The sequence below is a fragment of the Falco biarmicus genome, chromosome 1 (genome assembly GCF_023638135.1).
Source record: "Falco biarmicus isolate bFalBia1 chromosome 1, bFalBia1.pri, whole genome shotgun sequence".
Lineage (NCBI taxonomy): Eukaryota > Metazoa > Chordata > Aves > Falconiformes > Falconidae > Falco > Falco biarmicus.
The window spans coordinates 113,774,952-113,792,189 of record NC_079288.1 but is presented as its reverse complement, the minus strand read 5'-3'; the positions used below and the strand labels follow the sequence as shown (position 1 = coordinate 113,792,189).

General features: G+C 43.6%; 1 protein-coding gene across 1 annotated transcript in view; it reads right to left on the bottom strand.

Annotated features, from left to right (window-relative positions):
* Nucleotides 1-37: 37 nt before the first annotated feature.
* Nucleotides 38-17,238, bottom strand: part of FREM3 (FRAS1 related extracellular matrix 3) — a 70,216-nt gene continuing 53,015 nt past the window's right edge. The window contains 13 exon segments of the mRNA XM_056328322.1: nt 38-2,696; nt 3,441-3,587; nt 3,675-3,862; nt 4,904-5,030; nt 6,964-7,098; nt 8,009-8,136; nt 8,386-8,490; nt 9,229-9,421; nt 10,871-11,202; nt 11,488-11,619; nt 13,554-13,857; nt 15,094-15,252; nt 16,935-17,065. Of these exon segments, the coding sequence (XP_056184297.1) occupies nt 2,166-2,696; nt 3,441-3,587; nt 3,675-3,862; nt 4,904-5,030; nt 6,964-7,098; nt 8,009-8,136; nt 8,386-8,490; nt 9,229-9,421; nt 10,871-11,202; nt 11,488-11,619; nt 13,554-13,857; nt 15,094-15,252; nt 16,935-17,065 (2,612 nt within the window). The 3' untranslated portion in view covers nt 38-2,165.

The following is a 17,238-nucleotide window of genomic DNA, read 5'->3' as shown; positions in this document are numbered from 1 at the left end:
TTTCCTCTTAGAGCGTTGTGAACACTTTTTCCAATATGATCGATAGAACTATTTAGTTGTGTTTTCTTGTTACAAACCACTACCCATCATACCCCATTTCTGAAATTCTGTGGAACTGACCTTGCCTTTATTGAACTGAATTTTACTGCATAAATATACTTTATTCTTTGGCGTTAGTGGAAAGGCCAGTATTTACCTCAAGAACGAAATGATCAGCGTACATCCAGACTGGAACAAAATGATAAGATTTTTTCTGCTTAACCAGAAGAAAATGAACCAGAAGAAAGGTAAGTCAGTCAGTCATGCTGAAGTTTGTATTTAATTAGAATGGCCTAACAATGGTAGAATTTTTATTGCAAATAGCAACAAGTCAGAACAGAAAACTTAATATGTAAAACAACTCGCTTCTCTCAAACAGCTGCGGTAAATGCAGAGACAGTCTCGATTCCTGTGAGAAGAGCTGCTGCCAGCTGAAGGTGTGCAAGGCAGGAGCTGTCTGGCAATCCCCGCTGTTCCCTGGACCAGTCAGACGGTACCATGGCCACGTTTCCTATACTGTGTGTCCTTTTTCGTGTATCTGGCATGTAATGACTGAGGTGAAGTTGTGTTTCCCAATGCCATCATCTAATGTAGCATGATTTTGGAATTGATTAGGAAAAACCCACAGAACAAATGCTTGGTTTTGGCCTAATTAAGAAGGCATATCAAAAGGCACCATTGCTGTGTAAGCAGAGAAATGCAGCCCTAGAAAAATCAGCTTTTTGGAGCTTAAGCACTTAAGAAAAAGCTGAGACCTCACACATGTAGATTTCATGCACAGCAGTACAGTTCTTGCTAGTACATTAAATGAGTTCCTGTTTGCAGGTTTCCTCATTTGCAGACACCAGCTGGAAGCAGGTGGAGTAACTGTACTTTTTGAAAGTCAGAAGAACTCTGCACGTACAGCAGAGTCAACAGCCACTCCGCAGCACTTCACAGGCTGAATTGGCATGGCAGCCCTAGAAGAAATCAGCCGAACTGCTTAGGCATGGTGTACCCTAAACAAAAATGCTGCAGCCTTCCTTTAAAAGCATCCCTATTCACACAAAAAACCTGAATGCCACCAAAACTTTATAACCAGCCTTAATTAAAAACCTTTAGAGGAAGCAGGAGGAAAAGATTTGTTAAATAGTTAAGCAGCATTGCCTTTGTGCTCGCAGTTTTCAAGTGCCAATATGAGGAAAGCCAAAGCAGCCAAACCGTAATCTCCCAAATGACATCCTCTTAGTTACACAAAATCCGTTTTTTTTCAAGCAGAAGTAAAAAAAAAAAGCAAACTATTTGCTCTAGGTGATACAAGTGCATTCCCCCAGTGCCATCTGGCAAAATAAGCTACCTTTTACAAGTATTTGCCTATATTTTGATGTTATAATCAAGCAGAGGAAGAGAGGCAAATATTGTATAAATATGGGAAAGTTGTTCTGAAGTATTAGATTGTGTTTAAAGGTGTTTGAAAGCATTTAAGCATTAACATATTGTTTTTCTAGTGTAGCTTTACAATATAGGTCTTACTGATCGCATGTAATGCTCTCCTTACAGATAATTGCAATTACAGCCTTACCTGTGTGAGGCTCCTGTCCATGTCCGAGGTCCTCATAAAATTTGAGACAGAACTGTTGGTACCATTCATTTAAAAGAATACTGTCATCTGCTACTTAGCTTCCATTCTAATACTACTACCTTCTTCCTTCCTCAGCATTAATTAATTAAAAAACCCCTAACAACAAACAAAAAACCAAAACCCGTTACACAAAAACTAGATACTGTACATGTCATCAAAACCACCGTCTTCTAAGCACCAACCTTCCGTGGTGGATATAAGGCACATTTACAGCTGCATATTCGAAACATTAAAGAAAAACTAGGTTTAAAAAAAAAAAAAAAAAAAAAAAAAGAGAGAGAAAAGCACCAACTGTCATTCATGGAGTTTGAATTCCATAAATGCCACTCATATGTGACCCTAGTACACCTGCCCTGTCAGAAATAGCTGCTCATTACAAATAATTGAGCCAGCATTAGAACTGGAGCAGCCAATCGTCTGTGCAAAGGAGTCAGCCAAGAGCTAGATCTGAGAGCCTGCGTTTTGGTGACACGACATGTTAAAAGACAGGCACCCCACAACTTGGCTAGACTTCTGAACTGTCACCGCTGCTGTGTTGTACGGTCATCGTGTCACTGCCACTGGAGTGGCTGACGGGCGTTTTGCTTTTCCCAGCAGAGGGCTGCTGCCTCTGCTTCAAGAAAAAAAGAGTTACAACCACTGTGCAGACCAGAAGCAGCAGTCCTGTCAGGCCTCCAGTAATGGGTACAATACCGTTGCCAGAGTCCCCACTTGCAATTTCCAGTACCGGCCTGTGATGCGGCGTGCCTGCTGCGACCACATCTTTGTGGATGATGACAGCTTGGTCAGAACGGTCAAGTGCGACATGCTGGATATTCGTGCCCCTGTTTTTATCTGCTCCAGTTTCTTGCATGAAGACTGGGTAGTCAGGGTTGGCTCTTCTGCTGCGTTTAAAGGCTGCGGCGCTAATTCTTCCTTTAGCAGAGGACGGCACATGGCGATAGTCCAGGCTTCTTTTGCCATTGTGCCTCTGTGCATTTTCTTTCGATTGAACTGTGTAAATCGTATGGATGTACCATTCTCGGCCAGCTGCCACCTTAAAAAAAACCAAACCACAAACGCACCAGAACAGCCCCCTCATGCACTATAAACTGAAAAACACCAAGCATCAGATTCATCCAGACAGATGTCCCCAGTTTGCTGCCAAATATGGCTAATTAAAGTCAATGGCAGAAATAGGCACTTGGAGATAGGATTAATCTTTCCTTAATGCAGCCTGCTGAAGTAGGTCAGATAGAACATTGTTCTAAGAGAGCCTGTTTCTTTCTAGAGTTAATGCATAAAAGCTACTGCATTTACCTGACGAACACTAGTCTTAATTTAGGCAGGAAGAACCCCACTTTAGGAGACCAAAAAAAGACTTGAGGAATTTGAATTAATCTGACTTAAAGCAGGATGCGCAGTTGTCTTTTTTCTCTTTTTTTATTTTCCTATCATATACAAACCTTTTTTTTTTTTTTCAGTTGCAAGAAAATCAAGTCTAATTTCTTAGTTTTCTTCTGCATAAAAAGGCCTCTGTGGTAAGCTAAACCAGCGACTTCTGCTCCCAGCCCCAGGTGTACGTGTCTGCAGTAACAGCAGGGCTGCAGAAGGGTAGCTCCGTGTTACAGAGCAACGCTCTCATTGTTTCTGTACTGTTAGGGAGAGCGAACAAAGCAAAGCTGTTGCTGAAGCCTGTCACTGCCAACATAGTCCCCATGATTACCTGCACGCTCTGTTCTCCACCCGTCACCTTTTCCGTGTGAAAGAATTTCTGGGATACACTTACCAGACAACTTACCTGGAAGAGTGGAGCAGATGACAGGCTGAAACCATCCGAACCAGGCTGTTTGACTAGAGGAAAAGCATCTGCATGATCAGCTGCTAATGTAGCATGAAACTCCAGGTTTCCAAAGGCTCTTGCTTGTGTCTCAGGTTGAGCTTTATCCTAAAGGAAGTAAGTTTGGTATTTCCAGATTCACATGGAAATCAGCAATCTAAAAATACATGCTACCATAACTCATTGTTTACATACCAAGATCTTGAATCTGTACAAGAGGGAGGGTGAGTCAGCCAGACATCCGTATTCCTGAGTGTCTGGGCTGTACTTGGGCACGTACCCGTCGGCACCAGTGCAGAGGAACACCTTCTCGATGCTGCAGCTGAAGGAGTCACCGAGATTCTGAACTGGATCCACCATCACTCGGCCATAGATTTCAGATCCTGGTAAAGCAGATAAATGCATTTTACATTATAACAGTCAATTTAAAATTATTAAATCAAGTTATTACCAAACCGTTGTTATTAAAAATTCTCAGGACAGGAATTATCTAGCTTTAAATGTATTTCCCTTTGCACGAGAAGACAGTAGGTTCCATGACTGTTACTACTAATTTAGCATGGACTTTAGTCTTTATTTTCCGTTATGATTTGTACTGACGTTCAGTTCCTGCAGTGCAGCTCTTTTTTTAAGCAAGCTTTTCCCTTCTTTTCACTAGAGGGCAACCCATATTCACATATAAGAAACTCCCCAACCTGATAGCATTATCTCAAGCAAAAGAAAGTTCTTAACAGGGCATTTGGGATTTAGACTGGTAACTCAAATAAGGGATGGATTAGAAACAAAATTATTTCTGGTCCAGCACCGCCATTACCAGGAGTTTCCCTGGAACCTGGTAACAGCTCCAGTCAGTGAGTGAATACAATGGTGTGAGAGCACCTGCCCTGAGCCTGAACACACAAAAAGAACAACCAAAAGAAGGTGCCAGGTGCAGTTATTGTGCATCCAGTCTGCAATTGAGAACAGCTGCATGACCAAGTCAAGGAGCCTCAGGTGTACAAGTATTCAATTCCTGCATTTCTGACTAGAATAACCTAAGAACTGAAATTACTTGGCCTCCTCAAAATGGGGCAAAATGTTACAGTGTGGGCAGCTTCAAAGCAAAACAAGCGGAGTGAGGGGAATATGTGATTATGCAGTAACTGAGCAAGAGTTTCCAGAGCTGCAGTTGCAGATACACACACTTAAATTCTGCACCTACCTTTGGAAGGCTTTTCCTCTCGGAGCCCATAAATGGAACCGAAGCATGTTTCAATTACACTAAATTACATCATATTTTAGTGCCTCTGTATTTTACTTTTCTGCAGTGGAAGTATGTAGACCACATAAGGGTTATAAAACTAGTAAAATACATATTCAGCTCTTGTTAGAAGCAGTCCTGTTCTAGCTTTCCCCATATGCTGAATGTACAATTGACATTTTACCTTTGGTAAAGGCTACGTCAGCTCCTTCTCCAAATCCCATTGAACCGTCAGATATCCAAAGCTCCTTTTTGGACAGCAGAAACATTTGAGTATTTAGACTGAACTCTGCTGCCACTGGGTCACTGACCTGTAGGGAAAAGTGATAGGAAATGATAAAAAAATGCCTTGGTTGTAGCTTTACAATGATCGTTGTACACCACTGCCACAGCATTGATGCGTGGATCAAACCTTTCAGCAGTACACAGCATTTATAAGAATCCCTCCTATACACGTACATACATAAACCTCTCCTTGTGCTTTTCTGTCACAACCCATTAAAGTACACAAACGTAGCGCTTTGTTTCAGCGTTGGTAAGTAAACCGGCAAAAGGTACCTGAGGAAAGAGATACAGGACAGCAACGTATCTTTCCAGTGGCACTTGCAAAAGTTACTGGGAGAACAGGGCTGTGGGCAAGGGGCCGATAAAATAGATCAGGACCGGAACCTAGCTCGACACCCGCTCATTTCCCCTACTCTAAACAACGCGCGTATTCAACAAGCACAGGATGGGAACCCTCGTCTGCCCCTCCTGGGCCCTGGCTACACTGTACGAGTTACACTAGAAGCTGCCTGCAATTCGCCCAGAAAAGTACCGTGGGCCGTGCCTGAAGGCCAGCCCAGGATTGCCCTGCAAGTAAGTCCAGTCCTGTAGCGCAAGGAGAAGTTGCTCCCAGGCATCCCCTTTCTGCCTTCCCCGCTGCAAACACCTCGTGGCTGCAGAAGCCCAAGAGAGCCCAGCACGTATCGACAGAGGAAGCTGGCACCAGCCTGCTGATCTGTGCCTGCCCTGTGCATCTGACACTCCAGAGTGCTGGGAGACAGGTGTAATGCCCAGGAGAGACAGTGGGGAACAGGAGGGGAACAGCTCTCCAACACAGAAATAAGGTAAAGAACTAAACTGTCTTACACCAGTGTTTAATCTTGTTAACCACAATAAACCCAGCATCTAGGGGCAACAGTCCTAAGGGATATATATGTGTGCTTATATGGACAGAGGTACAAAATTTACTTCATACGCAAATGCTACTACAACTCTGGTTATTTTCTTCCTCATCATTTTCCTTTTCCTGTGTAACTCATGTCCTGAGTTGCAGCATGAAGTCTATTGCTGAAGCAGTATCTTTAAAGTAACATTTCAGCTCAACACCGATTGATTTAGCAAACACGACTGAGACATGCATGTAAGTGATACAGGTGTCTGCACACTTGCCAGAAATGCCACACAACTGGGTAACGAAGCAGAAAGTTAAAGAACATCTCCAATGGTCAAAAGGGCTGAACGGCTCTGACTGGCACTGACAAGGCCTTTGAGGTATCCAGTACTTAGAAGGTCATTTTTCATGTATTGACTGAAGGATGCAATGTCACATTTAGAGGTTTTAAAGTTTGGAATGTTCACTAGAAGTTAAGTCTCAGATCCTTGGTCTCCAAATGCTAAGTCATTCCTCAAGCTCACCGCAACAAAAAAATCTGGCCCTTGTGACAGTCCACAATAGTAAGTTACTGCTACTTAGCACACTGCCTTTTTTCTTTTTTTTTTTTTTTTTCCTTTAATAGGTACAGGAAAATTGTCACAAAGCCACACTAACTCCAAATGAAGTGTTTCGCACTGCTTGAGAAAACTGAAACAATTCTATTGCATTGAATCTCAGTTTTACAAAGCAGCCTCAGTTAACTCTGAAAATAATCTCACTTAGAACTGAGGAATAGGCTGGACTAAGAGGTAAATAAATAATAAATGGAAAACCAAGATTCTAATTACTGGAAAAAAATCAGCTTAGTTTGATTTTATCTCACCTGAAAAGATGAGATCTAGAGCAACCTACAAGCCCTGTAAAACTCCTGAAGCCATCTGAAATAACTCCGTGATGTTCTCTTGACACCTGGTACTGGATAGCCTATGCCAGAACATCTCTTGCTGGTTACAAAACACCTTCTTTTGAGCTTAAATTGGCTTTTAGCTGGTCTTGGCCATGAGGCTTTATGGAAAAACATGCAAGTCCCATGTAAAACGGTGTACCTGTTGGAACCTGATGTCCATATCAAATGCAATTGGGTCCCGTGGGTTGCAGATGACAGGGAGGGCATATTGCTGGCCGGGTGCAGCAGTGCAGGGGATGAATTTCACAGTGTAAGTACCTGAGTAATCTCGTACCTGTGAGAAGATTAGAGAAATGAGCGTTTCTCCACAGCCTACGAACAATCACTTTTTCAGCTCACATTGCCCCCACGGTGAAGCTGAATTCCCAGCAGCATCCTAAACACTTTTGCAAACGTGGACGTTGCTGTTTATGACCGTGGTGCTTTACCTCACGCACGCAGCATGGGCAGCAGCACTGTCGGCACTCCTCAGCAGCACAGGCACGGCGCTGACACATGCTGTCTCTCCTCTACTTCTCTGTCAAAGGATAATACAGCACACCTGCTATCAGGCCTCTGAAGAGCTGACCTTCCCGTGGTGGTGGGAATCAAACATGCCCATGTCCAGACCTAACCTACTAAATCTGACTAGAAGTTGATTTTGCTCATACTTTTAGTGAATGCAAACGGCTCCTCTGCTGCCAGCTCAGCAAGAGCTGAGTAACTGGGCTGTGTCCCTCTCACAGAAGCAAGACACTCCTAAGCAAGCCTCTTCTGCCATATTTGAAGCGCAGACTTTGTCACCACAGTAGCTCCCACTGGCTCCTGAGCTCCACAAGAGCTAAGCAGCTTTGTCACACGCCTAAAAATCCAGCTTCTCTTAATGGCAGCCGCAACTCCTGGCTCACAGTTTCCCAGCAAGGCTGGAAGAAGATAACATTAAGGCAGATTCTTCAAGAGATGCCACAGCTCCAGCACTGACCTGCGCAACAATGGTACCAGCTAGTGCTAGCGGGAGCACTGGTTCAGGCCTCTGGACTCAAGCTCCAGGGATTGCTGGCTGCCCGTTATGTAATGAAAATACATGACTGCATCCAAATGAGCTGACGCCTACTGATCTTACAGTGCTGACAACCGCACAGGAAGTATGTTAAAAACTGACATTTCCTTTGCTTCCTTAAATTCAAGTCTGAATGCAGACTCACAGCAAAGTCAGAGATAAAACTCCAGTGCTGCACAGGCTGGTGGAATGTTGGCTCGCTTCGTAACAGACTGAGTGTAAACGTGAGGCCAGGGTGGTCAGCAGACATCACCATTGATGCCAGAGATGTTCCTGAAAGAATAGAAGGTGAATTATAATTTGCCATAACTAACAATGCCTGGTACAGTATAAAATTAGCACACAAAAGCAAAGCAGCAAGAGAACAGAAAGAAATTAACTTACCCCCCAGAAAAGGAAATGCCTCAGTTACTTATTCCCCTTCTACACCGAGGCAGACCCTTTTCTGGGGTGTCCTTCTCTGCCAAGTAGACAGCACTACAGGTACTCTGGCTAGCACAGATGGACAGGCTGGCTACGCACCTGGGTGGGACATCACCAGCTGGCCCCGGAAACGAATCTCTGTTCGGAAGTTCACCACTAGTCGCCCTTCGTCATTGATCCGCATACTTGTGGGATAGAGGGAGCCTAGGGAGGAAAATGCCAATGATTTTACCCACCGACATTGCCCAAGCGCGTTTTTAAAGGAAGGTTCTTCATGTATTTGTTTGCATCTGGGGATCTGCTTCCTCACAGATACTAAACCCTGTCACATTTATTGTTCTGAGAGAGACCTCCAAACCCACCAACTCCAGAAGAAATGTACACATTTACACCTGCTAATGGTTCGATCCATTGAGGCAGGTTTTGTTTCTCCCTTTTGCTTACATAAGACCAAGACTCACCTGAAGTCTATCCACATATGATGATAAAACAGAGTGCAGGCAGGAGAAAGGGTCTGGGACTTTTTGTCACACAGACACCAAGGCTGCTCACTCCCGTAAGGTCCCTTTTGCAGGCACTTCTCCAGCACAGGGATATGTAAGTGCTTCCGTTGCCCTGTAACTGTGCACCAATTCAGCACTGGAGTCTTATCTCTCCATAAGAACATCTGCTTTAGGGTTGGTCCGTGCATTAATTCATCTCATTTTTTATAGATTAAAACCAGCATGCAATTGAGGGAAGATTCAAAACATCTAGTTTAATAACATACAGCACTAAACACCAAACCTAATTGTCCTTTGGGTGGGTGTTTTAACCGAGGGAGTCAGCATGCTGTTACTGCTTTTGAGATTCTCTGCACTAAAAAGCATCAAGTTACCAACCACATCTCCCATCATCAGAACAGGATGGAGTTTAGAAATGGTGTCATCTGAAACAGCTCACCTTGGAGCTCTGATTCAGGAGGGCTGCCTATCCCATCTTTCCACAGGATAGCTGTGTCGTACACGAAGGTGAGTCTCAGTTCAGACTGCAGATCAAAATGTTGCCAGCCACCAACGGCAGCAGGGGAGTGGAAGACGTAGGAGACAGAGAGAGGAACCCGCAGAGTCACATACGACTGCACCAGATTTAAGACCTGAAAAATATTGCGGTACCAGGTTACTGTATGCAACCTGAAAAAAATTACTTTGCCAACCTTGCATTCTCATGAATTGCACTCTTTAAACCGGAGCAAAACCATCTGCACAGGAACATTTTTTTATCTGTTACTGGCATCACTATTATTTCAGGTGCTGCAAACACCTCACTTCATAATGTCCCCAAATTTTTGCCAATTTAACATTACAGGGTTCATACCGCTTCAAAAAAAAAGGACCATCTAAGATTTTGTTTTACTTTGGAATAAAAATAACGAAAACAACCCTTCAAAACAAACTCCACAGAAACTGAAGGAGGTCTAAATGGAAGTTTCAGATCAGAACCACAGATTCCTTAGGCATTCAGAAAAAAACCCACAAATTTAGAAATAAGTTCTGTAAGTAACACCTCCCTTTAAAACAGATTGAACTCTATAGATTATGGCACCCTGAAACACTGCAATTTACAATTCTGAGTTATGGAAGTCTCTCTCTACCAAGCAAGCAACAAGCAACCAGAATGGGTGGCTAAGCAAATAATTAGTAAACAAATCTTCTTTGGCCACTGAGCACCTATGGAATGGGAAAGCATCAAGCTGCTGAACCAAGGCTGATTCAAGGCAGAGCCAGCACACAGGGTCTACAGCCCCCTGGAATGTCCTCTAATTTAAGTGAAATTGCTGTAGGGCACTTGTGTGTTGGGTTATTTTCCAAGGAAACACAATGTGCTGTCAGACACTGCACAGGGGAGCCACCATGCCTGCTCTGTGACTGATGTTGATGTAATATGTATCAAAGACCTGGAACAATAGCCTGGTTTACTCAGGCAAATTATATGGAAAAATCATATTTTGGGTAAACTTTTGTTTGTTCCTTATCAACCAAGCTTCTCTTTAGAAAAACTCACCTACTTGGCAGCTCTGTCTAAAGCCTGAACACTGTCAGCCTACATTAGAGCTTCTAATTAGAAGCGTGGTTTGGGTTTGGTTGGGTTTTGTTTGGTAAAAGCATTTTTTTCTGTAGCCTTAGAAAATACTTCCAGGGTCAATAACATACCACATGCATATGGTTTATTTCTACAAGGCAATGGAGTTGTAGCCTCTTCTTTGACTATGCTGCTACATGGGCTTTGGGTGACAGCACAAGCATGTACACAGTTCGGAAAAGCTCTTCTGAGTCAAAACTGCAGTTTCTAAAATCCAGACTAGGAGCAACAGCAATGCAGTAAGCTGTGCTCAGTTAACAGGAAGATGAACCATGGTTGCACACAGAAATACAGTACAAAGGAACAAATCTGTACTTCTAAAAATGTTTGTGCGAAGGGAACCCGTGTCAAACTGCTTGCATAGTGACTAAAACCTTTCTCATGCAATCCTTAGTAACTTTCCGTTGGACTTGTGCTTCCAAAGCCTCGTGTTGAGAGAGGAAGGCACTTCAGTGCCACATACCTGCCCATCTGTGCCAACGGAGCCACTGCAGTCCGTCAGCAGCTCAGACATGTCATAGTAACTGTTGAACTCCCAAAGGCAAGCCTCAAGGTTGAGGTTCTGGTAGAAACGCAAGGTTTTGGCAGACCGCAGTGCACTGCTGTACTGGTAAGGTGATGTTTCTCCAATCACTTTGGGGATCTTAATTTCCTCTGTAATAAACCCATGTTTGGTCTGGATCTCATTATAGTCCAGTAGGTTGGAGCACTTGTGGTGTCCCACACGAGTGCCGTCTGGGCTAAGTGTTAGCTCAAAGTTGGATAAAGGGCGCGTGGAGATAACTGGCAGCATTCCTAAAACATAAATGTCACATGACCCATTAACATCCTGAATGAAAAAGAGCAGATGAAGTATTCATTAACCGCCTGTGAGCATATTTTTAGACTTGGAGTCTGGAAACAGAGGAGCTAGGGGCACCCAATGTTTCATCCATACATTAACCTTACAATTGGCAAGTTGTTCATTAAACATGGATTATTCGTGGTTCTGCCACAACGCAGCAAACTGTGGAGACAAACCTGTGGGAGAAGAAAAGTCCAAAGCAGCAGTCCAATTAACCCTCACCACTTGATGCTTACCATCTGTATGGGGCATTGTGACTGTTAGTCGGATCAGATTGGGATAGTCAGGATCGTCTGGACCCATGTAGCGAATTTTAGCTGAGAAAGGTTCTGCTCCTACCGTTCCTGGGATGCGAGGCTGGCAAAGACCTGAGCAAAGGAGAAAGGTTTGTAAGATGTTGTATCTGTGTTAAGCAGCTTGGAGATGTCTGTCTATAGAGCTAGGTCAGAAAAATGCAGAAACACCGAGATGCTCATTAGGGAGCTCCTCACAGCTCTGCTCAGGCTGCCTGGTCTAATCCCTAGGGAAAAGAGGTCCTTCTCCAGACAAGCGAGGGCAGTGGTATGGAAACACTTCGATGCCCAGCAGTGGCTGAGGAACCCGAACTCTTCATAATAAGGATTTGTTCTTCCTCCCTAGAAACTGGGAGATGGCAATTTTATATCAGCCTTCACCTTGGCAGCCATCGCTTACTGAAGTGAAGGGCAGCCTTCACAATCACACCTGAGCTCTTGCCACAAAAAGCAGGCTGCCTGAGGGGAGCCAACATCTTGCAGACTAAACTACATAGGGGCAGCTTGTGCTGTTCTGCAGGGTCCATCACTTACACTGGAAAGGTATTTCAGCTTCTTTTTCTGTGTGTGACTGAGGCAAAGATCATTTCTGATTAAATTAGACAAAAATCTGGCACTTTGGGAGCATCACAGTAAATCCGCAGAGGAGCTATGGTGCATAATGGACACTTTAGACCTATAAATCTAACACTTAGGAGCCTCAGGGAACCTTGAAAACTTCACAAGCCACTGCCTAACTTGCTAACAATGGAAAGCCTCAAGGGAGCTACTTTTCAGCCACTGAGCATGAACTCAACTGCCTAACACCTTGATGGATTTCAGACCAGATTACATGCCCAAAAGTTTCCCTTCCTTCCCCAGCTTGTGATCTTAACAAAAAATACTTCCTCTCTGCACAAGCCTTGTCTTCTCTTGAGGACAGGCCACTGCCACTACAACAGGACCGTCACTAATACCCTGGCAACACAAAACCTTTTCAATTCTTCCTACACAGTTCAATCCTACTCAGGGGGTTTGCACTGTGGCTGGAAGAGATGGAGGTAAAGGGCTCTGCGTTGCAGAGATGTAGCAGAAGGAATGAACTGCACAAACCAGCGCTGAAGCAGCACAGCATGACCCACTTGCATAGTCACTAAGCTGACTACAATGAAAACATTTTAGTCTAAAGAGACAGAGAAGAGTCACCCCCTAGCACCCAATATTTTGGCCCTGTGAATCCCAAAATGCAGTGGAGTCAGGCTCCTGCTTTAATTTGGGCAGAATAGGACTTTAAAGTAACTTCCAAGTAACTGTTCTAGTCACTGACTGAGCAAAAAGGTGCATTTTCCTCAAATGAATTTCTGGGGAAAAGCAATAGATTAGATGTACACATCCAGGTATGGATCACAGTTAAGAAACCTGAGGGATGTGGGCTAAACCCAGAATTAGGATGTCTCCCTGCCTTCTGAGGCAGAGTGTAAGTTCTCAGCAGAATCACGCATGCAGTGCTGCAATATCTGAATTTCCTCAAGGGTTTCACGCCCCTACACTTTTCCAGCACCTCTATTTTAACTGTCTGAATTATGCAGTCTTTAGACAATATCAGATTCAGTATACCTACAATACACCCTCAGCATCAGTAGCTGTGTTGTTTAAACTAAAACCACATGGAAATAGAGGCGTATCCCAGATATGCATATCGAGACAAGCAAAGGACCCAAGACTGGGGAAGTCATATTCTGCTCTAGTGACTAGACAAATTAGGTGTAAGAAATCATTATCACCCATACACCCACCAATCACGCACATATGACCTACGATGGAAGCAAAGTCACGAAATACCAGACCTGATGAGATAAGTTACAAGATGTTTTTGCTTTTCACTAGCAACAGTCCCGTACTGGTATGAAAAAGAACTAACTAACATACAAGCACTAATGCCCTAAACCAAAACACTCCACAGCAGACCCCCATCAGCTGCAAACACTTTTCCAAGAAAGGCCACCTAATTCCCATCACGAAAAACTTACCTTCCTCTCTGTTTACTGTATAAATTGCACTTAGCAGCTCCAGACCTGCATTGCCATTGACGTTCACAGCTCGAGCTGCACACTGAAGCCTGGAGCCTGCTTGGAAGTATATAGAGTCCAGGGAGATGGATTTGGTGCTGGTAAAAAAGGTGTTGGAGTCCACTTCCCTCATCGGGCTGGTGACACCATCACTCCCACTTGGAGCACTGACAAGCCAGCGGTACATGGTCAGAGTGTCATTGATGTTTTCTGTGGTGCAGATGGATCCGGTTTTGTAGTAGTCTGAATACTTGGGATTGCATGCCTGTGGGTTGGCATTTAGACAAAATAAAGGAGGTTATCTATTCTTACTTACACCTGCTCCAGGCAAGCAAACTATTAAGCATTATTCTAGCAGTATTGTGCTTATTACTAACGCTGCATCAGCAAAGTAAGACCTTCATGCAGGCACACTGCATGATTCCTATTAATTGAGGGGATATGAATGAATGCCATGGGGCTTTTAAAATTGAAAACAAGAACAAACAAACATAAAACCAAACCTCAGACAGCTGTGAGTTGCTGTTATGATTCCCGTGTCACCTCTAACCCCACAAACCTGGAAACTGCTAGTACTAACTCAAAAACCTGAACTATTATTTGACAACATCAAAGTAAGTTCTCCCAAATTTAGACATGCTAGCTTGAAAAATCCCAGTCTGCGACCACTCTTAATAAATTAGAAACTGTTAGAAACATGAAATAAGTGGCCTGAATTCATACATCCCTGGCGAAGAGCTGCCAAATTACAACTGCACCCTTCCCAGCAGTCTGTTGCTGCTTCCTCACAATGGAATCAAGCAGGAATGAAGATGCATGTGTGCCTTTTGCAACTGCAACATTCATCTTCCCCCCGCCTCCCAAAAAAAAAAAATAAAAAATCGCCCTTGATCAACAGTTTAAAACACCTGACTTCACACAGAAGCAGCAGGCACACAAGTCCATGTCCCTCTGCCAGCTCTGTCTGGGAGAGCAGCCTCCTGCAGATGGGACAGATGGCTGATCCCAAAGGCTGTTCAGTCAACTTTGGTAAAATCTGCTGCTCAGCTGCTCATGGCACAGCTCTGCTCACAAAGTCAGAATGCAAACCGCTTCTGGAAAGCTCCGTATGGCCCAGCCACTGCCCTTGTTTGGGCAGCACTTCGCTCCTCTGTGCCTTCCTGCATGCTCAGCTTTGGGTTTAGAAATCTCTGGGTTTCTGGCCTTACTTCTATGTGTCCAAGTCATCCCCTGGAACTGGTTAATTAGTTTGACAGCACAGCCAGTACAAGAGACCTATTTAACTCAGCAAGAAACACTCACTGCAGAAACAGCTGTCACAGGTTAGGGGCATTAGTAACCCTCTCTTAGAAGCTCTCCTCCTGAGTTAAGACAGCATAAAGACAACAGCCTGCTGCTTTTAGTTGTCATTTTCCAGAATTGAATACTTTTTCAATTTTCTTACATGCTCCGGAGCATGGAATGAGTAAGCTGGACAAAAGCATGCTGAGGCAAGCCTTACCGTTACACAAACAACAGGATAGCCAGTTGGAGGGTGTGGATTCTCTTTGCTTTTAGCAGTATTGTCATACATCAGAAGTGAGACAACCTGAGGCACAGCTGGAAATGTCACATCTGCAACGCTGTCCATTTCTTCAATGTACACAATGGCTTTACTCATCTGAGTTGAGAGAAAGAAAACTTTATGTATACTGCTGAAAATGAGGAATGGAGGGAGAAGGAGAAGTAGTGCCTGCAACTTAATTTCTGCCACCAAGCTCATTCTGGTTTTACCCAGGGTTCTCTGATAAAATGGTGGCTTGTATCAAGGAAGATTTACTTCTATGGGTTTTACAGGTTTTCCACTTAAAACCTGTTCACCAGCAACTAGCTGAACATTAAGGAAGAATTATTTCCCCAAACACTACAAAAAGGGAAATTAAAATATTCCAATTTTTCCTTAAACACCAAAGAAGTTAGTCTTGGCAAACAGTCCAACACACACCCAGTTGCTCACTCACTCCCCAATATTCAGCATGGCAGGAGGAGAAAATAGGATGAGAAAGCTCATGGGTCCAGCTAAAGACAGGGAGATGGTTTACCAATTACTCTGATGGACAAAACACACTCAACTCAGGGAAAATTAATTTAATTTTTTGCCAAATAAAGTAGATTTGGGTAGCAAGAAACAGAAGACAAACATTAAATCACCACGTTTCCTTTTGATTTTCCCATGCTCAACTTCACTCCTGACTCACCTACCTCCCCCAAAACCTTGCCACAAACATAAAATACAAACCCAAACCTTCAAACGCTCCTAAATTAATTCCAGAGACCATGTACTGTACTAGCTTCAGCCTACACAACGATCTGATCTCACTTGACAGCCAGTTCAGGCTTTTACCAACTTAAGTATGAAGACTGTGCGTTAACTTTGGAGCTTCTGTTTTTAAAATAGGGGCCAACAAATTTATCAAGGTATAATATACATGATGTAATGGATCCCAGGGCCGTAGTTTCTCTGCAGGTAGTGATTTACTGTATATAGTATTGAAGTAAGAAGCTGCTAGTGTTTAAGTCAAATCAGATGTTAAATACAGCCCAGAATGGCAGGCGGTGCCTTTCAGAACTGTAGCAGCTCTAACACTTGCTGCGCTCTCCTCTGCCTTACCAAAATATAGAAGAAATGGGAAAGGAACCTATGCCCATCTGTCCCCACTCATGCCTGCCTCCCTGCCCACAGACCTCCTACCACAGGAACGGGCGAGAAGGCCTCACTGAGCTGTACGTGAGCCCATGAAGTCATGCAGAGCGCCCGTCAGAGCATCACAGCATGGCTGCAGCTGCTGCATCTCTCCACACATGTTTTAGAGAGGGACTGACGCAGTCTCTCTATTGTACTGGGTTGGGTAGCAGCTGGAGACACAATTAACACAAATAAAAACTGTCAGTCACAGCTGCTTGCTTTCTTTTTCTATATTTTTAAATGTTTTGATACTTTTCACCATCTATAATAGCAAAAGACAGAACAGGTTTCTACAAGCCAGTCAGTGCACTATACTTTCCTAAGAGGTACACCAATAACTTGGGAAGAACAAGAGAGCTCCCCACTGCCAAACTCTCTGTGAAGCAGGTAGTGGGTCACACATAAAAGCTGTAATTCGAGACTTCTAAACTTTGTTCAAAGTGTGTGGATTTACAGCTAATTTATACCAGGATTTAGACAGGTATGCACCAAATTGACCACAGGAGCGTGTCACCAACAGGCTGTCATGCATGCTGCGAGTACATGGGTTTTTAATGTTTATGCAAACAAAAAAAAAATCATTGCAAATGGCAAATTTTGTTGCCAGCAGTGGTTACCTGTGTCTCTGCTACCATGTTCTCATCAGCTTTCAGGTGGACAGTAAATGCTTCTCTCATTTCTCGTATGCCATCATACAGAATCTCCACTTCAACAAAATGTTCAGTTTCTCCTTCTTTGAATTCAAGATCTGATTAAAAAAAAAAACAAACAACAAATTAATGCAAAATCAAGACCCAAACATTGTTTTCTTTTTCAGTTGTGATCAAGTAACATACTCTGTTGCAATAATGTGGTTTTGCCCTAAGTAAAACGGAGTAGTGAACTGAGGTGTTAGTATCTGTTCCTCAGCACAATGATGAA